Genomic DNA, 20998 nt, shown 5'->3' on the forward strand with positions numbered 1-20998 from the left:
TATTTATTAACTATTTGGCAAGTAACAAAATACAAAAAGGCACATAGGAAAATGCAGTGGTTAATTAAACTGTGGTGCACACTTAACTTGTAAAAAGGTCTTCAATTACAGTTTTGTTTTCTCGAATTGAACCTGAGATTAACTGTCATATGTTGTGCACATTTGTGGGCGATTAACTGAAATGAGGACAACATGGGGTTGTGAGGTCACCCAGTATTAACAGGGCATCCACAGCCGTCCCCTCAGACTCTGTGACAGTCCCATTTCTCAGAGCCACCGCATCCCAAATACTGGTCATTGGAGGCAAAGCTTCTGGGGATAGGCAGCTTTCATCGTCTTCTAATGGCAGTGTATCACCATCACACTCTTCGGGTGAGAAGTACTGGAGATGTAGATTCTCAGGGCTTCTGTTAGAGGGCCTGTCCAGGGTCTGAGTCTGGTTCCAGGGCCCTTCATCATCCACCAGACTGACCGACTCCTCATCCATAGTGAGCAATGCGTTCGCTGCCTCCAGCTCCACATCAGACCTCAGTCTGGGCTGGTTCTGATGTTGGGGCTCCAAGATGGCCAACACAAAGAGCTGGTCCCCTCTATGAAAGAGCCCCATCTCTTCAGCTGGAGATGGTTTGGTGGTGGGAATGGACTGACACACTGATGGCTGCCTAAGGGTTGAGGTGTGATCAACTGGCAATGTCCCTTCAGGACAAGCCACCTGTTAGTTGGATTGTATATTATTAGGAATTTCTTTTGTATCTTTACAGACTCACAAAAAGTTGCCCATAAACACAGATCTAGTATCAGATTACTACCCCAGTCCTTCAGGAGGAAACCTAACACTGACCTTAGATCAGCTACTAGAGGTACATTTCATTCTACTTCCTTATTTACCTGAGTGGAGATGACGGCAGTGGTGACCTCTAGATGGGCAGGCTTTTGGTGATGGAGCTTCAGTAGGTTGGTTATAGCCTGATCCTCTTCCAGGCTTAGCTGGATCACAGCCTGACTCCATCCCCTCTCTCTGGGCCTAGGGGTGATGGGCAGATGGGGAGGGTCCCTCCTCCAGGTGTGGCCACCCAGGTCTCTGGTAGGGTGGGCTTGTGATCTGAAGGGGTCAGGTCTGACGGGGGGTGCGGGGCAAGAGGACATGATGGGGCGAGGGGTGTTGAGTTGGAAGCACTCAAAAACCTGCCGTGGAGGGTAAGAAGGGAGGAGTATGGTTCATGTGCAGTTACTGCTTTTGTGTGCAAAATACACAAGTGGTCTGTTGTATATCCAGTGCATTATGTAAATAGTGGAGTCCRATGTAGTGCCAGGGTTGTGYGTTTGATTCCCACTGGGTACCAGTACAAAAAAAGTCTAAATGTATGCACTCACTACTGTAAGTCTGGATAAGAGCGTATGCTAAATTACTAAAATGTAAAATGAYAAACTGCTTCATTTCAAGTTTCATTTGGGATAAGTTCTGCTCATGACTACCTTCAACGACTGTAAGCGTTTCTACACCACCAGCAGAAGTGAAAACAGAGGATCTTCCTACGGTTCTAACCCCATCTCACTTCCACACCAAAACAAACTAAATGACCTCTACACTGTGTTCTACCGTCCCAATTTCTTTCCACCCCCACTCGCCCTGTCTGACTAGAGGGAGGCAATCTAATTACACTCCCCCAGTCTGTCTGATCCCCCTTTAATCCATGAACAACCCCCCAACAAGATCCCAGTCGCCTCCCAAGTCCATAGACAGCCCACTCCCACCCCATCATGACCCCTAATATTCTCCACTAATCTCTAGTAAGCTGGATAACCCCACTGAAAGGGGGCATTTAATAGGTTGTGCTTTATGATTTTAATCAATACACGGGGAATGGTTTTGGGGGTGTACTCTCTCTTTCTGTTGGCATCTAGCACATTACAGTTATCTACAATTAAGGCATTGCAAAAGGGCAGATGACTGCATAATTGATGAGCTGGATTATGACCAAAGATGCTCTCACCTGCAACTCGGTCACATTGTTCGGTACCCGTTGTCCCCGGCGCATGGTGGGGTCCGTGTAGAAGAACTCCGAGGGAGTCATAACTGGAACTGATGGGGGAAAATTGTCCAATAAACAAATATAGGCCTTGATTCATTTAGGAGGCTGGTCTTAAAAATCGMGATTCAGGAGTCAAAAGTGTTGATGAACGTTAAACAAATGATGAGAGTTTAAAAAACATACAGCCCTACTATTTCCAAGTCAACCTCAAAAGTAAATGTGTAATTTGAACCCTGGCTAATATGTACCAAATCCCTAAAGGTCAAAAGTTAGCAGAGGGTCCAAGAGCTACATAGACACCTGAGAGGGGTGGTGGTGCACCTGTCCTGTCCTCACCTGGCTGTTGGTGGGTTCTCCAGGGGTACTGGGCCGAGCCCATGGCTGCCATGTACAGGGGCAGGAAGGAGGGATGGTGAAGGGTCCTGTTGGAGAATGGAGGAAGGACCACCTGCCTTGGGCTCTGTTGTTGGAGGAAAGACAACACAGATATTGGCATAAGACAAAGGTATTGGCTGCTGATTATCTAATTTCAAGCATAATTGTCAAACCGCAAACACACCAGTCTAGACGATGGTCATGTTTTTGTGTCGTCTCCATTTACTCAGGTCATGCTTATTATTGTAGGCTACTACCTCGCAATTAAATTGTAGTGTGTTGTTCCAAATCTACTAAATTGTTACTTCTGTATCAGTAGGCTATAATTCTGGAAAACTCACATTGAACTTTGCAGAACTTCCATGTCTGTCGCTCATATCGCTGCAACAACTTTTCTATTTCACTACAACAAATATAATCTGAAAGGACCAGCAACGATCAATGCACAAAGAACATAAGCTAATATAACTGTTTTGGAAGCTTCAACTATTTCTAATGAATTAGCAACACGTTCTTAAGGTACGAAAACATGTTTGCTAAAGTTTTGTTGTTGATTGAACCACAGGAGTCATAGACAATTGATGCGCATTGACATTTGGTAAATGAGCATGGCGCTACCTGCTGGCCATATCAAGGAGTAATTATTAGTCTCTGATTGAATAATATATTGTAATGAAACAGCAGGGAGCAGGTCTCGAACCCTCGACCTTCTAAGCCCGAGGTCCGGCGCGCTATCGACTGTGCCGCAAAAGCATGTTCGTGCGCCATAGTCGATTTCAGCGATTATAAATCCAGGGTCGTTACACTATGTATAGGCTACATCTAAATCCATTAAACCTACTTTCAATGGCGTATATGACTATCGAGATGCATTGTAGATCAGTGAAATTGCATATTAGCAACCGTTTTAAATCCGTGGTCAATTATGTTCTTAGGATAGGCGAGTATTAAAAAAACATAAAGCAACCATGCTGTCTGACTTTCCATCATGGGAAGAACACTGAAGACGTTGATCAAGGATCTCCAACTTTATTAAATAAATGGCAACTGGATTTTACTTCAGGGAAGCTCATGCATTTAAATAGTTTTATAAAATATTGCTAACTTCTATAATAGTGATTCAATTTGTCTTAAATTCTATTGCAGGGCAGTGATTGGTTACCAATTGATTCATTCTCAACCCCTCTAGAGTTTCCTTTATACTGCTTGCAGTGTTCGTGGGTTTACAGTGGGTAAGACTTCTTCTAGCCTATGATACGTTTTATAATAACGTTTTTAAAACAATGGAAACCTGATTGGTATTACCTTTAATTCGTCTTTCAGGAACTGTTCAGGTTGAATGTCGGGATAGATGTCTTGTGGTGTCTGCGTTCTTGGCATTTCCTGATATTGAACCTCGATTCGAAGCTATTGGTAAGTTAATGATGCATTTATTGACATGGTTTTGTTTCAATACATTTTAAGTGTAAACCTTTGACCTAAAATTTATTAAAATCAGACTTGACCGTACGCATTGAAACATTGAATCCTTTCCCCCCATCTAGATGCTGATGGTGTTCATCCCATCACTAAGCAGTATTGGTCAATGTGGCTACATGTTCAGTATCCTCCCTCTGCCTGGCCATGTTGAGCTCAGAGCCTCCTACTTCTCCTGTCACCACTGTAGAACCTCAACATCTGATAACATTGATGTTGAATCTCTTTTCATAAAAATGACCCGTTCATTTTTTGGTGGTAAAATAGTGCTAATTGGATGCATCTATCGGCCACCCGATTCCGACATTGGTAGTTTCATTGATATCCTTGCATCAACCTTGGATTTGAGAACCATTCACTGACATGACTTTTTGAATAATTTATACTCTAGCGATCTGTATCCCCTCATCTATAAGCCCACACGAGTGACCAGTTAGTTCACCTGCCGCCCTTATTGATAATATTTTGAATAATGTGGTTAATACAAGTATATTTTACATTGACATTTCTGATTACTTTCCAATTTTCTACTTCTCTTTGGCAGCTGGAAATGAACAGATGGGAATATTTAGTAGCATTAAATGTAGAATATTTAACTAAAGTAATTGTGAGCGCTTTAAGATGTTGATTGATGATATTTAATGGATAAAATAATTATAATCAGGCCGATGTGGAGTCTGCTTACCAGACTTTTACCAGACTTTAACCTTGGTTAAAAGTTGTATAAAACAATTCTCACAAATCCCTCTCCCCTAAATTCTGCAAATTTACTCACCTATTTTGTATATCCCCCCAAATATTTTACTAACAAATTCCAAGAATCCTTAAGTAATAAGTCAACTTGGAAAATCGTTTATCAACTGTTGATTTCTAAAAAGGCATCTACAACTAACCCATCTCAATGTATTGTTGGAAATAAGACTTATAGTGATCCTAATGTTATTTCATGTGAATTTAATAACTTTTTTGTGAATGTGGGTTCTTCTATGTCAATGAAAACGGATGGAAATCCCTTGGATTACATTAAGGGACATTTCCCTTCTCTGCTTCAGTTTGARCCCCCTGAAGTAATGTAGGTGATGGTGGTAGTGGTCATTTAAAGTTATCAGCAGCAGGTCATGATGAGATTGGTGCCTCAGAATTTTGATTTGGTGAAATCGGTGTCTTCCTCGATCACTGAGCTGCTAACATATATCTTCACCAAATCTATGCAAACTGGTATTGTTCCTAAAGATGAGAAAAATGGGCAGTTATCCCCCTCTATAAATCTGGGGATCCAAGATCTTTTACAAATTATCACCCAATATCTATACTACTATGTTTTTCAAAAAAAATCGTAGAAAAATTGGTGTATAAGAGAATATTGAAACATTTAAATCAACATTTTATTCTATATGAGCACCAATATGGTTTTCATAAAAACTTCACCACAGATATGGCTCTTTTGCAATTTGTGGATAAAATATTTACAACCCTTAACAATGAATATMCTCTTGGCATCTTTTTACATCTATCCAAAGCGTTTGACACGGTTGATCATGAAATCTTACTTTCTAAATCGCATTATTACTGTTTTCATGATTTATACATATAATTGGTTATATAGTTATATTTATGATAGAGAACAATTGTATAATTGTTATTCATAATCTATATCAATGACCTTGCTGCTGTGTCTCCTACCGTACTTCCCATTCCCTTTGCTGACGATAACAATTAGATTTTATCACATAAGAATTTTGATTCACTAATTAATGAAGCCAACTCAGGCATGGCCAAATTTTCTGAATTGTTCCAGATAAACAAATGATCTTTATTGGGCTCACTAGTAAGAATAAGAAATATTGTAAAAAATAAAAATAAAAATAAAATTATAAAAAGGCCAGAATTGGTGGGAATGGAATGGAACAAGTCTCATACACTAGATTCCTCTGAATTCTAATTGATGAAAAGTTATCCTAGAAAGATCACATTCAATTTGTCTGCAAAGTAATAGTCTGTTGGTATCATCATAAAGATTAGTGGTTTGGTTCATCAGGCTTMCTTCCTAACTCTTTACTATAGCTTAATTTACTCATATCTCATTTACTCTAATATTGTCTGGGCCAGTACATATGCCTCCTACCTACACAAATTACTCATCATACAAAATACATTTGCAAGACTAACCACCTCATTTAATTACCTGGGTCCATCTGCACTTTTGTTTAAGAAACTCAATATCTTGTCTATTTACGACATTAATGTATGCGAATTATGCATTTACATCTACAAATACTCAAACCTTCCAGACAGTTTACCTAAACTCTTCAATGAATTCTTCCAGGTTAATTCTGAAATTCCTCTATACAACACACTGCGATAACCTTCACCCTTCCCACTGCCGCACCCCACAGTCAAATCTCTACCATACTGAAATTCTAATCTTCATATTTCCAAAACCTCACAATCTGTCAATAACTTCAACTGAAGACTGGGGGTCAGCCTGATTAACCAAACTACTCAGTAATCTCCTCCATATAGCCTAATTCACACATGCACATCCACACATTTTAAATAAAACATACTGTTTTTTTTGTGATTGGTTCATCTGTACAGTTATATTTAGTGGGTTGTTATGTTTAGACCAACAAAAATTGTACTTACACTACCATTCAAAGGTTAGGGGTCACTTAGAAATGCCCTTGAGAGAAAAGCACATTTGTCCATTAAAATAGCATAAGATTGATCATAAATACAGTGTAGACATTGTTAATGACTATTGTAGCTGGAAATGGCAGATTTTATGGAATATCTACATAGGTGAACAGAGGCCCATTATAAGCAAACCATCCCTCCTGTATTCCAATGGCACGTTGTTAGCTAATACAAGTTTAGCATTTTAAAAGGCWAATTGATCATTAGAAAACCTTTTTGCAATTATATTAGCTCAGCAGAAAACTGTTGTTCTGATTAAAGAAGCAATACAACTGGCCTTTAGACTAGTTGAGTATCTAGAGCATCAGCATTTGTGGCTTCAATTACCATCTCAAAATGGCCAGAAACAAAGAACTTTCTTCTGAAACTCATCGGTCTATTCTTGTTCTGAGAAATTAAGGCTATTCCTTGCGAGAAATTGCCAAGAGACTGAAGATCTCGTACAATGCTGTGTACAACTCCCTTCACAGAACAGCGCAAACTGGCTCTAACCAGAATAGAAACAGGAGTGGGAGACCGGGGCCTCCCACTCCTGTTCAGCAGACATACTCATGACAAGTCAACTTACATTCTAGCAAAACCCTTTGCATTCACAGAAGACGTTGTTTCTATAGCATGTCATTGTTCGCTATAGCAAATGTGCTCAGCTATGCAGGCCATGTGCCACTTCAAGTGAAGTACTAAACAAATGTCTACAGAGGCTTTGTGAGTTATAGAATGATTAAGGGGGATTTTGTAGTTGAGCCATTCATTTTTGGAATATAATTTAATACCTCGAGCTTGCTTGACTCAATAGCGCGTAACACTAGCCTCAACATGGTTAATTATTTTGATCTCATGGTCACGCCTTGCTACCAAATAGCAGTCTATGAAGCCAATTGCTTAAATTAGTCAAGCCCCATCCTGCAGCAGTTAACCAAAAGTGGCAGGGGGGCCTCGGTTAGAACTGCTGATCACCCCTTAAAGGCCAACATGCATCTTAAGTGACTGAGATGAAAGCATCACACACAAAGCATTTACCGTTACCAAATAAAGTCCTCACTTGTGATATAATCCCCAAACTGGAAGCAGCCACACCAATCAGYACAAGGTACAGATTGTAAGAACATATTTATTAAGAACCAGACTTATTTATATTCACAAACACCGCAATCACTCCTGATTCAGTCAGTTGTTTCATTAGTTCCTGTGGAGAGAATAAAATCAAGTTATAACTCTTCAAGAAATATGACGTGTAGAATAGATTTCTCCATCTCATACCATTGTATGGAGAGRGACTGGGGTCTGGGCCTAAGTGGTTCCTGTAGGTTGGTTCATTTGCCAGCTGAAGACTTTGACATATTTAGCCCTAGGGTGGATGCCAGGCATGTCCCTCCCAGGACTCAGGCCTGTGTTGGATGTAGTTGTGGAGGTCAACGGTCTTCTGGTGGTGGCGAGGGTAGTGGGTGGATAGGTGGGCTGAAATACTATGATTGGACAGAGAGTCAGGTGTAAAAAGCTGTAGCAGTTATACCACCCTCTTTAGCTGCACAACAACCGAACACTTACTTTTTACAGGAACTCTAGTCAAGATGGTGCCAACTCCTGGAGAGTCTGCCTCAAACTGCCAATATGCAAACAGCTTGTATAGGTCACTCAATGGATAGACACACCGAACGATCATCCTAAAAAAAAGAACTGAACATTAAAGCCACAAGTGCCTSTAGTGAGAGAGTTGACTGACATGAATATTTATTTCAACCAATGAGGCAGTAGATTATTAGTGAAGTCACGTACACAGAGGCAGTATCCCTGGTTTCGAATGGTGCTTTCACAGATTGGCTCTTGTGCTCAATGTTGATCTCATTTTCGTAGGTAACGTGCTGATGGTCAACCTAGACGACAAGAGGATGTCACAAGCCTGAACATAATTCAATGACAATCAATAAACTGTTGCAAGCCATGTCTAAAAACTAAATGGTTGTTCCCTTGTCAGGCCTCATGAGAAAGACATCTGTCAGTCTGAATATGAATTTAAATATTCAGCCTGTATGCTGACGGTTTGAGATGGAGGCTTGCTAATCTCGAGGACCGATTCTGCGCCTGAACCAATGACGGGATGCATTGATAACAGCAGTAGTRCCAGTGTTTTTTTTTGCAGATTATTTGGACGCATCAGGATTGGGCAATGGTGGTGCATGAACAATTGGGATGGTAGACATGTGAAATTAGGGGGACTTTAGCTGAGACATCACACTAGAAGAAGTGGCAATTTAAGACAAATGTAACCAGAACTAAGTTATGCAGCTGAACAAATTAAGCAACATTATTTCTGGGTTAACAGATTAGATGCTGACAAACTTTTATTTGAACTGGTAGGGCCAGTCACTTGATCATTTTAATGATTCAAATTTTATGGGTTGGACAGTTATACCTGGACCCTGGTACCACAGGTGTGGAGTCCAAAGCTAAAGAGAGCCCTGGTGTCATCTGTCTCTTGAGGCCTGCAGGTGGAGTCCAGGAGAAAGGTTCTGTTGGGTTCAGCTCCAGGAATAGCCAGAGTCACATCAGTAACCACTGTCACCACCCCTTTAGTGGAACACACTAGAGAAAGTTGTGTTAGAGCTGGGCTAGAACAAAGTGAATGATCGACACTATAAACAGTCAGGCAATACATTAAGCTGCAGGCAAAGATGAGGCACTAGTAGTTACCTATGACCTCAGTAGTCTGAAAGAGACAATCTTTGGCCAAGGAACTCTTGASATCCAAGGTCTTGGGAAGTCGCGAGTGAATTTCAAAAGTGCCACGGAACTGCTTCAAATTGATGTCCTGGAATAAAAAGAGCAGGTACATTTWAAATAATTATAACTCCTACTTTAGCCAACGACAAGTCAGTTTAAGCACTTGACCAATGAGCATCTCACCTTATAAGTGTAGCCAACAGTGAAGAGGGGCACTTCCAGGGTCAGACTCTTGCTGTCATTCTGCATGATGTAGCCCCGCTTGGCTGCCAGATTTGTTGTCAGAAGGTATGGGCCAACACCCACCTCCCACAGGTAGTCAAATGGCTTATGGWCCATCTGGAAACTGATGCTTTCCTCATTGCAGACGCCTTCGAAGACCGGGGGAACTGACGAAGAAAAGATCGGCCCAATAGTTTAGTCAATAGTGCCAAGATGACATCAGGGGTAAACKGTGGTAGATAGCTGGGCTGCGTCCACGTTAGGCAGTGGTCAGAACCAGAAGGCTAGGAAGACCATCGTGAGAAATATCACTTCCAGCCCAGGTCTCTTAATAAAGTTCAAGTCAACTTACAGACATCATTGAACTGAGCCACGACTGAGGCCAGGTAGTAGTAGGGCTCCTCTTGAGGCAGGATGACCAAAGTGTAGTTGATGTCCAACGAGAACTGAAGAAGCCCCTCTGTAGAGTACTATGGATATGAACACTCATTGAGAAACAAAATCTTACATCCACACACTAGGGGTAAATCTCAGGTCCCAAAAACACATTGGAGAAAGTTTAGGGGAGGAACCTTGGAGCTCCTCCAATGAGAAGTCACGAGGAAATACTGAGAAAACCACAGTAGTTCATTAAAGAGTAAACATATATATTTCTTTACCAGCTTGTGAACAACGGCACCCTCAAATGGCACCCTGAGAATGTAGGCATGTAGGTTACTATTGGGCTGGGGGACCATGGTTATGACGAGGCCACTTTTATTCGCCTCTAGTATGGTGAAGTTGTGACCATTGAGCTTCACAGCCACCAGGTCAACATCGTAGGAGAGGTTCCCCAGGTAAACAGTAAACACACGATCCTCAAGGACTGTTTCTGTGGTGGGGAAGGACAACAGGGTCATWAGCAATCATGACCATGGCACTGAAGAGCCACTTCGGATTGGCTAGTAGAACTCCTTACGGTTAATGATGGAGGTGTGCTGGATCAGAAGGGGTGTGTTCATGGGCCTGTGGAGGCGGAGTCTGGTCTCCACACCGCAGTCATCAAGAAAGGTTTGTTCATAGTAGAGACGGAACACATAGAACTCATGGTACATGTTGTCCATCACAAAGCTCTGGAAGAGTTGAAACAGTTATGAAGCATCTGCCATTAGGRTATAGGGTACAAAGTAGAATATTCAAGGTGTACAGAGGACATGAGCGACTGAAGCCATTTGCAGCTTCTCTGCTTCAGAATACAAGGTAAACGTCTGCATGTGAAAGGGCAGATGCGGGCCTAGTATGCTACTGACTTTTCTGTATCCTCCGGCAGCGTTGAAGGGGATGCTGATCTGGACAGTGGTGTCACTGATGTCCATGCTGTAGCCTCGCTCTGATGTGATGGGCTTATCCAGGAGCTGACCATCCACCCCCATTGAGATCTTGATGCTCTCCAACKCAGAGAGGCCAGAGACCAGCGGGGACAGCAGAGTGGGGGTCTGCCAGACCAGCCCCACCCCATCATACATTCCTTCATCTGGAAAGATTACAAGTGTTAAGACCCAGTGAGCAATTCTGCCTCRGCAACTGATTGATCGAAACATCTCACTGATCTGAAATAACTTCATAGGTGAAAGTAGTATTTGCTTAACTGAGCCATCACTATTGCTTAAGACAATCCAGTCCCTTCAGGTCAGAACCTTGATTATGTGGAGCCTGATATTTCACTGGAACTTACTAGTGCTGCACGCAACAATCCAGTCCACCATCATAACCACCCATCTCTGCCTGGAGAACAGAATGGGATGGACCACCTCCACCACTGAACCATTCACCTGGAATTGAAGAATGGATGAAGTGTACTTGCCAACAGTACAAAAGGGGGCATTTCAGTAGTCTAAAAAAGCAGCTTCCGTCCCATTCTGCATAACCCTGGTTTTAAACATTACGCAATGTAAGACCCTCTCAGAATACAGCCACCAGTTTAGGTAGTTAATGTCAAATTAAGCAAGCCTGACGAAACAACCAAGATAAAGGAAGCCATTGAACAGGACATTTAAATCCTCACCATGGAGACAGACCCCATGACAGACCGTGGTGTGTAGGGCGAGCGGAACACCAGCCTCCCCTGGGTGAGGTGGAAKACGTAGCCCAGCTCCCGAGCCTCTGAGAAGGACATGGGAATCAGCTGTTGCCCCTCCTGCTGGAACATCACCTGCCAGGTAGACGTGGCAGAGCTGTGGGCCTYATGGYGAACAAGAGACAGGMCATGCATGGTGGTATTGGGGACAAACTGGTGGAGCTCATCTAAMTGAGAATTTGCCAAATAGKCTRTAGCTTACTGTAGCAAGGGCAGCAGTCCAGGCATCCGTTGTTGTACCAGATAGACAGGACACGTCACTCCTCATTGACACCTACAGTGTAACATAGCACTCTCCTATAAAAARACACATGCCCACCTCCACGAGCCCTGGATACACATTCTAGATCCATGCATCAGTACCTCCATATAGTTCTCCTCACAGCTGACTTCTCTGGGGGACCAGGGTAAAGGGAGGGAGCAGGTTGCATTCACAGTGTAGGTGTTTCCCACTCCACTTGCAGCAGTTGTGATCAAGTTAAAGCTAAAAGTGAACACCTCATCATCCTAAGATACAAAGAGCAAGACCTTCAACTGAGATATTTGGTAGCAATTTAACTAGAAAATATTATTTAAAAACCCTCCCATGGGCACAGATATCAATTCAATGTCTACTCCTGGTCACTGTAATTTCATTGAAATMGAAATGTTGATTTAACCAGTGGGCCCATGGGTTGTGGCTTCGAAAAGACCACAATGCACAGAAGACATATGAACCTGGTTGTTTGTGTGGCAGGAGAAGTAGGAGGCTCTGAGTTCAGCATGGCCAGGCAGAGGGAGGATACTGAACATGTAGCCACACTCTGACCCATACTGCTTAGTGATGGGGTGAACYCCATCAGCATCTAGATGGGGGTAAAGGACTGAGTCAAAACAAATGATTTGAATATGCTCATGTCCAATACAGAATAAAAATATATTTCTTCCTAATTGGTCCGACAGGCACAGTGAGAGACTGAAATATACTGCAGGGAGAGACTTCCTGTCAGCACCAACTACCAAACACTGGCCAAGTTCATGAACTGACCAAACCTGATTTCAGGCCCATTTTGCATCAGAATTAAGGTTAAAAGCCTACTTACCAACCGCTTCAAAGCGAGGTTCATTCCCAGCGAATGAGAGTTGGGTTGTTACCAACAGGTATCGAGCCCGACACACAGTCTCAATAGCCCCTATATAGACCCAAAAYGTGAGAATCTGAAGGGTGGAAGCTAAATGATTCTGACCCACAAAACCAGTGTTCTATAGCTTGTATAAAAGGCTAATCTGACCCAATTTAAGTMTCTTACCTCTTGGAASGTCAGAACATCTTACACTAGGCCATACAGACAGGAGTATAAATACTCTGTAAGAAAAACATAAGCACAGGTCAACAAAYTGTGCTAGTGTCAAAACAKTTACTCAAACATTTATGCCCGCCACCAAACTTACCCCAACCAACACCCAAAAGCCATTGCCACTGAGCAGTAGAAATGTATAACCAGGAACAGCTAGTAAACTACACCTGCTAGACAACACAACATCAACTACCACGTACTGACAGTATCCTAGACAAAACAGCAGTTGATGAGTAGAATGTTCTCTCTCTGGCACTTTTGTATGGTGGTGGTGCTGTGATTGAGGTAATTAATTAGCTAATTGGGTSGCATGGTTGGCCAGCTTGCCAGAGCCTAGGGGCGCAGCTAAATAGTCTGAAGTYGATTCCTCTCCTCATCTCCTCTCCTTCCCCCTTTCTTAGGATGTGTTTTCCATCTCCACTGAACAACAATATAAACGGATCATGTAAAGTGTTGGTTCCATGTTTCATGAGCAGAAATAAAAGATCCCAGACGTTTTCATACGAATGAAAAGTCTATTTCTATCAAACTTTGTGCACATATTTGTTTACATCCCTGTTAGTGAGCATTTCTCCTTTGCCAAGATAATCCATCCACTTGACAGCTGTGGCATATCAAGAAGCTGATTAAACAGCATGATCATTACACAGGTGCACCTTGTGCTGGGGGACAATAAAAGGCCACTCTAAAATTTGTCACACAAACACAATGCCACAGATATCTCAAGTTTTGAAGGAGAGTGCAATTGGCATGCTGACTGCAAAGATGTCCCCCTGAGCTGTTGCCAGAGAATTGAATGTTCATTTCTCTACCATAAGCCGCATCCATCCGGCCTCACAACCACAGACCATGTGTAAGGCGTCGTGTGGGTGAGTGGTTTGCTGATGTTAACGTTGTGAACCGAGAGCCCATGGTGGCGGTGGGGTTATGGCATGGGCGGCATAAGCTACGGACAACGAACACAATTGCATTTATCTATGGTAATTTGACCCCACTTCAGGATGCTGGCCTTCTAGGCAGAGTTTCAAAGGAAAAGCCATATCTCAGACTGGCCAATAAAAAGATTGGCAAAAGAACACAGACACTGGACAGAAGAACTCTGCCTAGCAGGCCAGCATCCCGGAGTCGCCTCTTGACTGTTGATGTTGAGACTGGTGTTTTGCGGGTACTATTTAATGAAGCTGCCAGTTGAGGACTTGTGAGGCGTTGTTTCTCAAACTAGACACTCTAATGTACTGTACTTGTCCTCTTGCTCAGTTGTGCACCGGGGCCTCTCACTCCTGTTTCTATTCTGGTTAGGGCCAGTTTGGCGCTGTTCTGTGAAGGGAGTAGTACACAGCGTTGCACCAGATCTTCAGTTTCTTGGCAATTTCTCACATGGAATAGCCTTCATTTCTCAGAACAAGAATAGACTGACGAGTTTCAGAAGAAAGTTCTTTGTTTCTGGCCATTTTGAGCCTGTAATCAAACCCACAAATGCTGATGCTCCAGATAKTCAACTAGTCCAAAGAAGAGCAGTTTTATTGCTTCTTTAATCAGCACAACAGTTTTCAGCTGAGCTAACATAATTGCAAAAGGGTTTTCAAATGATCAATTAGCCTTTTAAAATGATAAACTTGGATTAGCTCACACAACGTGCCATTGGAACACAGGAGTGATGGTTGCTGATAATGGGCCTCTGTACGCCTATGTAGATATTCCATTAAAAATCAGCCGTTTCCAGACACAGTAGTCATTTACAARGTCTACACTGTATTTCTGATCAATTTGATGTTATTTTAATGGACAATTTTTTTGCTTTTCTTTAAAAAACAAGGACATTTCTATGTGACCCCAATTTTTTTAACGGTAGTGTATATATTGTGTATAGTTTTTTTGTGGCGTGGCTTCCAACCATACCATTTAAAWATATATATATTTTTATCTTCATTGTTATTTATTTTCTATGGTGCAAGTTGCTCACTGCTTTTCTACCCTCTTAGGAGGACAAGTTGTTCACCTTTAACTTCAACTTGTTCATGACTAACGACAGTGGAGACAAGCTACACCATATCTAAAACCTGGTCTCCTCTGCCCTAGTCTCCAGAGAAGTTAGCTGTGAGCACATCACAGAGGTACTGATCTATGTCAGGTATCTATGGTTCTATACTGAACCAAAATATAAACGCAACATGCAACAATTTCAAAGATTTTAATGAGATACAGTTCATATTATATAAAAATATATATATTTTACCTTTATTTAACTAGACAAGTCAGTTAAGAAAAATTCTTATTTTCAATGACAGCCTAGTAACAGCGGGTTAACTGCCTGGTGGCAGAATGACAGATTTGTACCTTGTCAGCTCGGGGATTTGAACTTGCAACCTTTCAGTTACTAGTCCAACGCTCTAACCACTAGGCTACCCTGCCGCCACATATAAGGAAAGCAGTCCATTGAAATAAATTCATTAGGCCCTAATCTATGGATTTCACATGAATGGGAATGCAGATATGCATCTGTTGTTCACAGATACCTTTAAAAAAATAAAATTTAATTTGTTTTATTTTTTATTTTTTTAAATTAGGAGAGTGAATCAGTAAACCCATCASTATCTGGTGTGACCACCATATGCCTCATGCGGTGCGACACATTTCATAGAGTTGATCTGGCTGTTGATTGTGGCCTGTGGAATGTTGTCCCACTCCTCTACAATGGCTGTGCYAAGTTGCTGGATATTGGAGGGAACTGAAACACGCTGTCGTACACGTCGARCCAGAGCATCCCAAACATGCTCAATGGGTGACATGTCTGGTGAGTATGCAGYRCAAGGAAGAAATGGGACATTTTCAGCTTCCATGAATTGTCTACAGATCCTTGCGACATTGGGCCGTGCATTACCATGCTGAAACATGGMGTGATGGCGGCTGATGAATGGCACGACAATGGGCCTCAGGAGCTCGTCACAGTATCTCTGCYCATTCAAATTACCATTGATATAATACAATTYTGTTCATTGTCCGTAGCTTATGCCTGCCCATACCATAACCCCACGGCCACTCTGTTCACAACGTTGACATCAGCAAACCGCTCACCCACAAGATGTCTACCATCTTCCCGGTTCATTTGAAACCTGGATTAATCCGTGTAAAGCACACATCTCCAGCATGCCAGTGGCCATTGAAGGTGAGCATTTGCCCACTGAAGTTGGTTACAACARCAAACTGCAGCCAGGTCAAGACCCTGGCGAGGACTACAAGCATACAGATGATCTTCCCTGAGATTYTATCTGACAGTTTGTGCAGAAATTCTTCAGTTGTCTAAACCCACAGTTTCATCAGCTGTCCGGGTAGCTGGTCTCAGACGATCCCGCAGGTGAAGCCGGAGGGCATGGGGTGGCGTGGTTACACGTGGTCTGCGGTTGTGAGGCCGGTTGGACAAACTGCCAAATTACATTGAACGCAGCTTATGGTAGAGAAATGAATATGTAATTGTCTGGCAACKGCTCTGGTGGACGTTCCTGCAATCATGCAAATGGCACACTCCCTCAACTTGAGACATCTGTGGCATTGTGTTGTGACAAAACGACACCATTTAGTGTGGCCTTTTATCCCCAGCGGTTTAATCAGCTTCTTGACATGCCACACCTGTCAGGTGGATGGATTACCTCTGCAAAGTTGAAATGCTCACTAACAGGTATGTAAATAATTTGTGCACATAACATTAAATAAGCTTTGTGTGTATGGAAAATTTAACAGCTCTTTTATATATGCTCATGAAACATGGGACCAACWRTTTACATGTTATTTATATTTTTGTTCAGTTTCAGTCTCTATACCCACAATGTATTTGTCTGAAAAAGTGGGTAAACTGCCTACCCTCTCAGCAGAGGCAATTTTACACAAACACATGCAAAACAGGTAGCCTACATTAAATATAATACGAGTTCAATCAAAACGTCGACACCCTAGTTCATGAGCTGTCCATAAGTCAATAGTTGAATGCTTGGCGTCTTCACCGATCATGCGACAAAACAATACCTTTCATTATCGTTTTGTAATTAAGCATTTGAATTAGAAAATTGAACTTCCGATTCCTGGATCTCTGAAAATGCCGGTCACATTTCTCGCTTTGAGAATAGTTCATGTGCACACAAATCCAAAAATAGGCCTATGCCATTGCACAAATGCTTCTAACCAAAAGCCAACTATAGGCCTACCATTGTTGGATGATTGGATGCACATCATCTAGCTGTAGGCTAGTTGTCTGGAGCAATTTGGCCAGTCAAACTCAATTCTGATTATCAAAGCAACTATGCTGACAAGTAGCCTGTTAATGACACTTCCATCAATGAACAAGCTTGAACACCACCAACTTCAAAGATTTTAAATTGGCTGATGCACTTCTACCAGGATATGACTTGTGCCACCTGTTGTAGTGCAATCTAGACCTATGTCACGTTCTGATGGGACCAGTTACAATTTAGCATTTCAATTACATGCAACTTGCAAGATCAGAATTGCAAGGTCAGAATTGGGGTACCTAATAACAGCCTTAAAGCATCCAGGTAAAACAGTGTATGAGCCTTAAATTCTAGGCATAACCAATTCAGACACTCATATTCTAGCAACACCCTTTGAATTCACAGAAGACGTTGAAACGGCATGGTAATAAAAGCAGCAATAGCCTGTCATTGCTCTGTCTACAGAAGCTTTGTAAATTATAGAATGATTAAGGGGTAATCTGTAGTTATGCCATTCATTTGGACAATTTTTTTAATATAACTTAATGCCTCGAGTTTCCTTTACTCCATTTCTAGTAACACTAGCCTCAACATGGTTCATTATTTTGATCTCATGGTCACGCCTTGCTGCCAAAATGCAGTTTATGAATCCGAATGCTTAAATATTCAGGCCCCATCCTGCAGCAGTTGACCAAAAGTGGCAGGGTGACCACGGTTAGAACTGCTTGTGCTGCCCTCCTGTTAGAAGGTAACAGATTATTTTATTACAATGGTTAAGATGGATTTTCATTGTGTTCCATGGTGTTATTTGCCCCCTAGTGGAGCTTTCTGGTACTTAGACTGTACGCAAACAGGAAGTAGAGAATTCGTTCTGCACGCTTAGAAGCAGCTAAACAACGCTACGGTGCAGGTCTTTCAGTCTAGTTATTTCTTGTCACGCTTCAGCCTTGGAAAATATTTGTTTGTAAGTTCGATTCAAGCATTTAGCTAATGTTGATAATCTTGTTATTGATAGTTTCTTACATATCAATGTTGGTTGGTTGCATTTACTCACACAAATTGCAATGCCTTTCATGTATGATGTTAGCTGTATTACTTTGCTCGTGCGTCATGCAAAACGAATTGTAAAATATACAATACTGTATTTGTTACTGTTTCTAGTGTAATATGCTTTGTTATTCTACATAGATGGTTGTACATTAGAGTAATGAAAGGAGTTAGTGCAATTACCATATGAGAAAGCAATTAGCTATATGGTTTGGCATTCATGCCAGATGCATGGTACCGTAGCACGTGCTTTGTATTCATTTGCAACTTCCAATGTATAATGTACAGCTACAGTATGTCGGTGTGAATTAAATACTAAAGTATATTATTTTCTGTGTTTTGCCAGTTTTACAACATAAACGTTTTCAATATTCATTCAAGAAAAGTCACGCCTTGGGAGTTTTATTGAAGACTTAGTTGTTTAGCATCTGTCTAGTTTTGCATGGGAACGCAACTCAAGGGCAGAATACTGCTGATCACCCCTTAAAGGCCAACATGCATCTTAAGTGACTGAGATGAAAGCATCACACACAAAGCATTTACCGTTACCAAATAAAGTCCTCATTGTGATATAATCCCCAAACTGGAAGCAGCCACACCAATCAGGACAAGGTACAGATTGTAAGAAAATATTTATTAAGAACCAGACTTATTTATATTTTAAAAAACACCGCAATCACTCCCGATTCAGTCAGTGGTTTCATTAGTTCCTGTGGAGAGAATAAAATCAAGTTATAACTCTTCAAGAAATATGACGTGTAGAACAGATTTCTCCATCTCATACCATTGTATGGAGAGCGACTGGGTCTGGGCCTAAGTGGTTCCTGTAGGTTGGTTCATTTGCCAGCTGAAGACTTTGACAATATTTAGCCTAGGGTGGATGCCAGGCATGTCCCTCCCAGGACTCAGGCCTGTGTTGGATGTAGTTGTGGAGTCAACGGTCTTCTGGTGGGTGCGAGGGTAGTGGGTGGATAGGTGGGCTGAAATACTATGATTGGACAGAGAGTCAGGTGTAAAAAGCTGTAGCAGTTATACCACCCTCTTTAGCTGCACAACAACCAAACACTTACTTTTTACAGGAACTCTAGTCAAGATGGTGCCAACTCCTGGAGAGTCTGCCTCAAACTGCCAATATGCAAACAGCTTGTATAGGTCACTCAATGGATAGACACACCCGAACGATCATCCTAAAAAAAAAAGAACTGAACATTAAAGCCACAAGTGCCTCTAGTGAGAGAGTTGACTGACATGAATATTTATTTCAACCAATGAAGCAGTAGATTATTAGTGAAGTCACGTACACAGAGGCAGTATCCCTGGTTTCGAATGGTGCTTTCACAAGATTGGCTCTTAGTTGCCTCAATGTTGAATCTTTTCTTTTTCGATAGAGTAACGTGCTGATGGTCAACCTAGACGACAAGAGGATGTCACAAGCCTGAACATAATTCAATGACAATCAATAAACTGTTGCAAGCCATGTCTAAAAACTAAATGGTTGTTCCCTTGTCAGGCCTCATGAGAAAGACATCTGTCAGTCAGTCTGAATATGAATTTAAATATTCAGCCTGTATGCTGACGGTTTGAGATGGAGGCTTGCTAATCTCGAGGACCGATTCTGCGCCTGAACCAATGACGGGATGCATTGATAACAGCAGTAGTTCCAGTGTTTTTTTTTGCAGATTATTTGGACGCATCAGGATTGGGCAATGGTGGTGCATGAACAATTGGGATGGTAGACATGTGAAATTAGGGGGACTTTAGCTGAGACATCACACTAGAAGAAGTGGCAATTTAAGACAAATGTAACCAGAACTAAGTTATGCAGCTGAACAAATTAAGCAACATTATTTCTGGGTTAACAGATTAGATGCTGACAAACTTTTATTTGAACTGGTAGGGCCAGTCACTTGATCATTTTAATGATTCAAATTTTATGGGTTGGACAGTTATACCTGGACCCTGGTACCACAGGTGTGGAGTCCAAAGCTAAAGAGAGCCCTGGTGTCATCTGTCTCTTGAGGCCTGCAGGTGGAGTCCAGGAGAAAGGTTCTGTTGGGTTCAGCTCCAGGAATAGCCAGAGTCACATCAGTAACCACTGTCACCACCCCTTTAGTGGAACACACTAGAGAAATTTGTGTTAGAGCTGGGCTAGAACAAAGTGAATGATCAACACTATAAAACAGTCAGGCAATACATTAAGCTGCAGGCAAAGATGAGGCACTAGTAGTTACCTATGACCTCAGTAGTCTGAAAGAGACAATCTTTGGCCAAGGAACTCTTGASATCCAAGGTCTTGGGAAGTCGCGAGTGAATTTCAAAAGTGCCACGGAACTGCTTCAAATTGATGTCCTGGAATAAAAAGAGCAGGTACATTTWAAATAATTATAACTCCTACTTTAGCCAACGACAAGTCAGTTTAAGCACTTGACCAATGAGCATCTCACCTTATAAGTGTAGCCAACAGTGAAGAGGGGCACTTCCAGGGTCAGACTCTTGCTGTCATTCTGCATGATGTAGCCCCGCTTGGCTGCCAGATTTGTTGTCAGAAGGTATGGGCCAACACCCACCTCCCACAGGTAGTCAAATGGCTTATGGACCATCTGGAAACTGATGCTTTCCTCATTGCAGACGCCTTTGAAGACCGGGGGAACTGACGAAGAAAAGATCGGCCCAATAGTTTAGTCAATAGTGCCAAGATGACATCAGGGGTAAACAGTGGTAGATAGCTGGGCTGCGTCCACATRAGGCAGT

At 42.0% G+C, this 20998-nt stretch overlaps 2 protein-coding genes and 1 long non-coding RNA gene across 3 annotated transcripts; all 3 read right to left on the minus strand.

The window, feature by feature from the left end:
- Nucleotides 1-49: 49 nt before the first annotated feature.
- LOC111953759 (uncharacterized) lies at nt 50-2785 on the minus strand. Its single transcript, XM_023973235.2, has 5 exons — nt 2750-2785; nt 2370-2493; nt 1995-2083; nt 889-1185; nt 50-712 (listed from the first exon to the last, which is right to left on the minus strand). Exons 1-5 carry the CDS (start codon nt 2783-2785, stop codon nt 173-175), a joined length of 1086 nt encoding a protein of 361 aa, XP_023829003.2. The 3' UTR covers nt 50-172.
- A 4891-nt stretch (nt 2786-7676) lies between these two features.
- Nucleotides 7677-13225, minus strand: LOC111953764 (uncharacterized). The gene is made up of 19 exons (XM_023973249.3): nt 13072-13225; nt 12930-12985; nt 12723-12812; nt 12358-12485; nt 12004-12147; nt 11843-11914; nt 11569-11745; nt 11239-11335; nt 10814-11037; nt 10483-10636; nt 10184-10395; nt 9877-9994; nt 9486-9691; nt 9273-9390; nt 8995-9164; nt 8358-8455; nt 8130-8245; nt 7842-8047; nt 7677-7767 (listed from the first exon to the last, which is right to left on the minus strand). The coding sequence occupies exons 1-18, from the start codon at nt 13092-13094 to the stop codon at nt 7872-7874; spliced, it is 2379 nt and encodes a 792-aa protein (XP_023829017.1). The 5' UTR covers nt 13095-13225; the 3' UTR covers nt 7677-7767; nt 7842-7871.
- Nucleotides 13226-18862: 5637 nt separating this feature from the next.
- LOC111953768 (uncharacterized) lies at nt 18863-19416 on the minus strand. Its single transcript, XR_002875912.2, has 3 exons — nt 19318-19416; nt 19032-19235; nt 18863-18957 (listed from the first exon to the last, which is right to left on the minus strand). It is a non-coding gene; the product is annotated as an uncharacterized lncRNA (long non-coding RNA).
- Between the last annotated feature and the right edge of the window lie 1582 nt (nt 19417-20998).

This window comes from Salvelinus sp. IW2-2015, linkage group LG3 (assembly GCF_002910315.2).
Source record: "Salvelinus sp. IW2-2015 linkage group LG3, ASM291031v2, whole genome shotgun sequence".
Taxonomy (NCBI): domain Eukaryota; kingdom Metazoa; phylum Chordata; class Actinopteri; order Salmoniformes; family Salmonidae; genus Salvelinus; species Salvelinus sp. IW2-2015.

What these genes read in the sequence shown, in the direction of transcription:
- LOC111953759 (XM_023973235.2), bottom strand. Translation starts at nt 2,785, where the DNA reads ATGAGCGACAGACATGGAAGTTCTGCAAAGTTCAAT. An exon ending in GAGAACCCACCAACAGCCAG is followed by an intron (nt 2,084 to 2,369) that starts GTGAGGACAGGA and finishes TTCCCCCATCAG; the next exon opens with TTCCAGTTATGACTCCCTCG. An exon ending in ACAATGTGACCGAGTTGCAG is followed by an intron (nt 1,186 to 1,994) that starts GTGAGAGCATCT and finishes CCTCCACGGCAG; the next exon opens with GTTTTTGAGTGCTTCCAACT.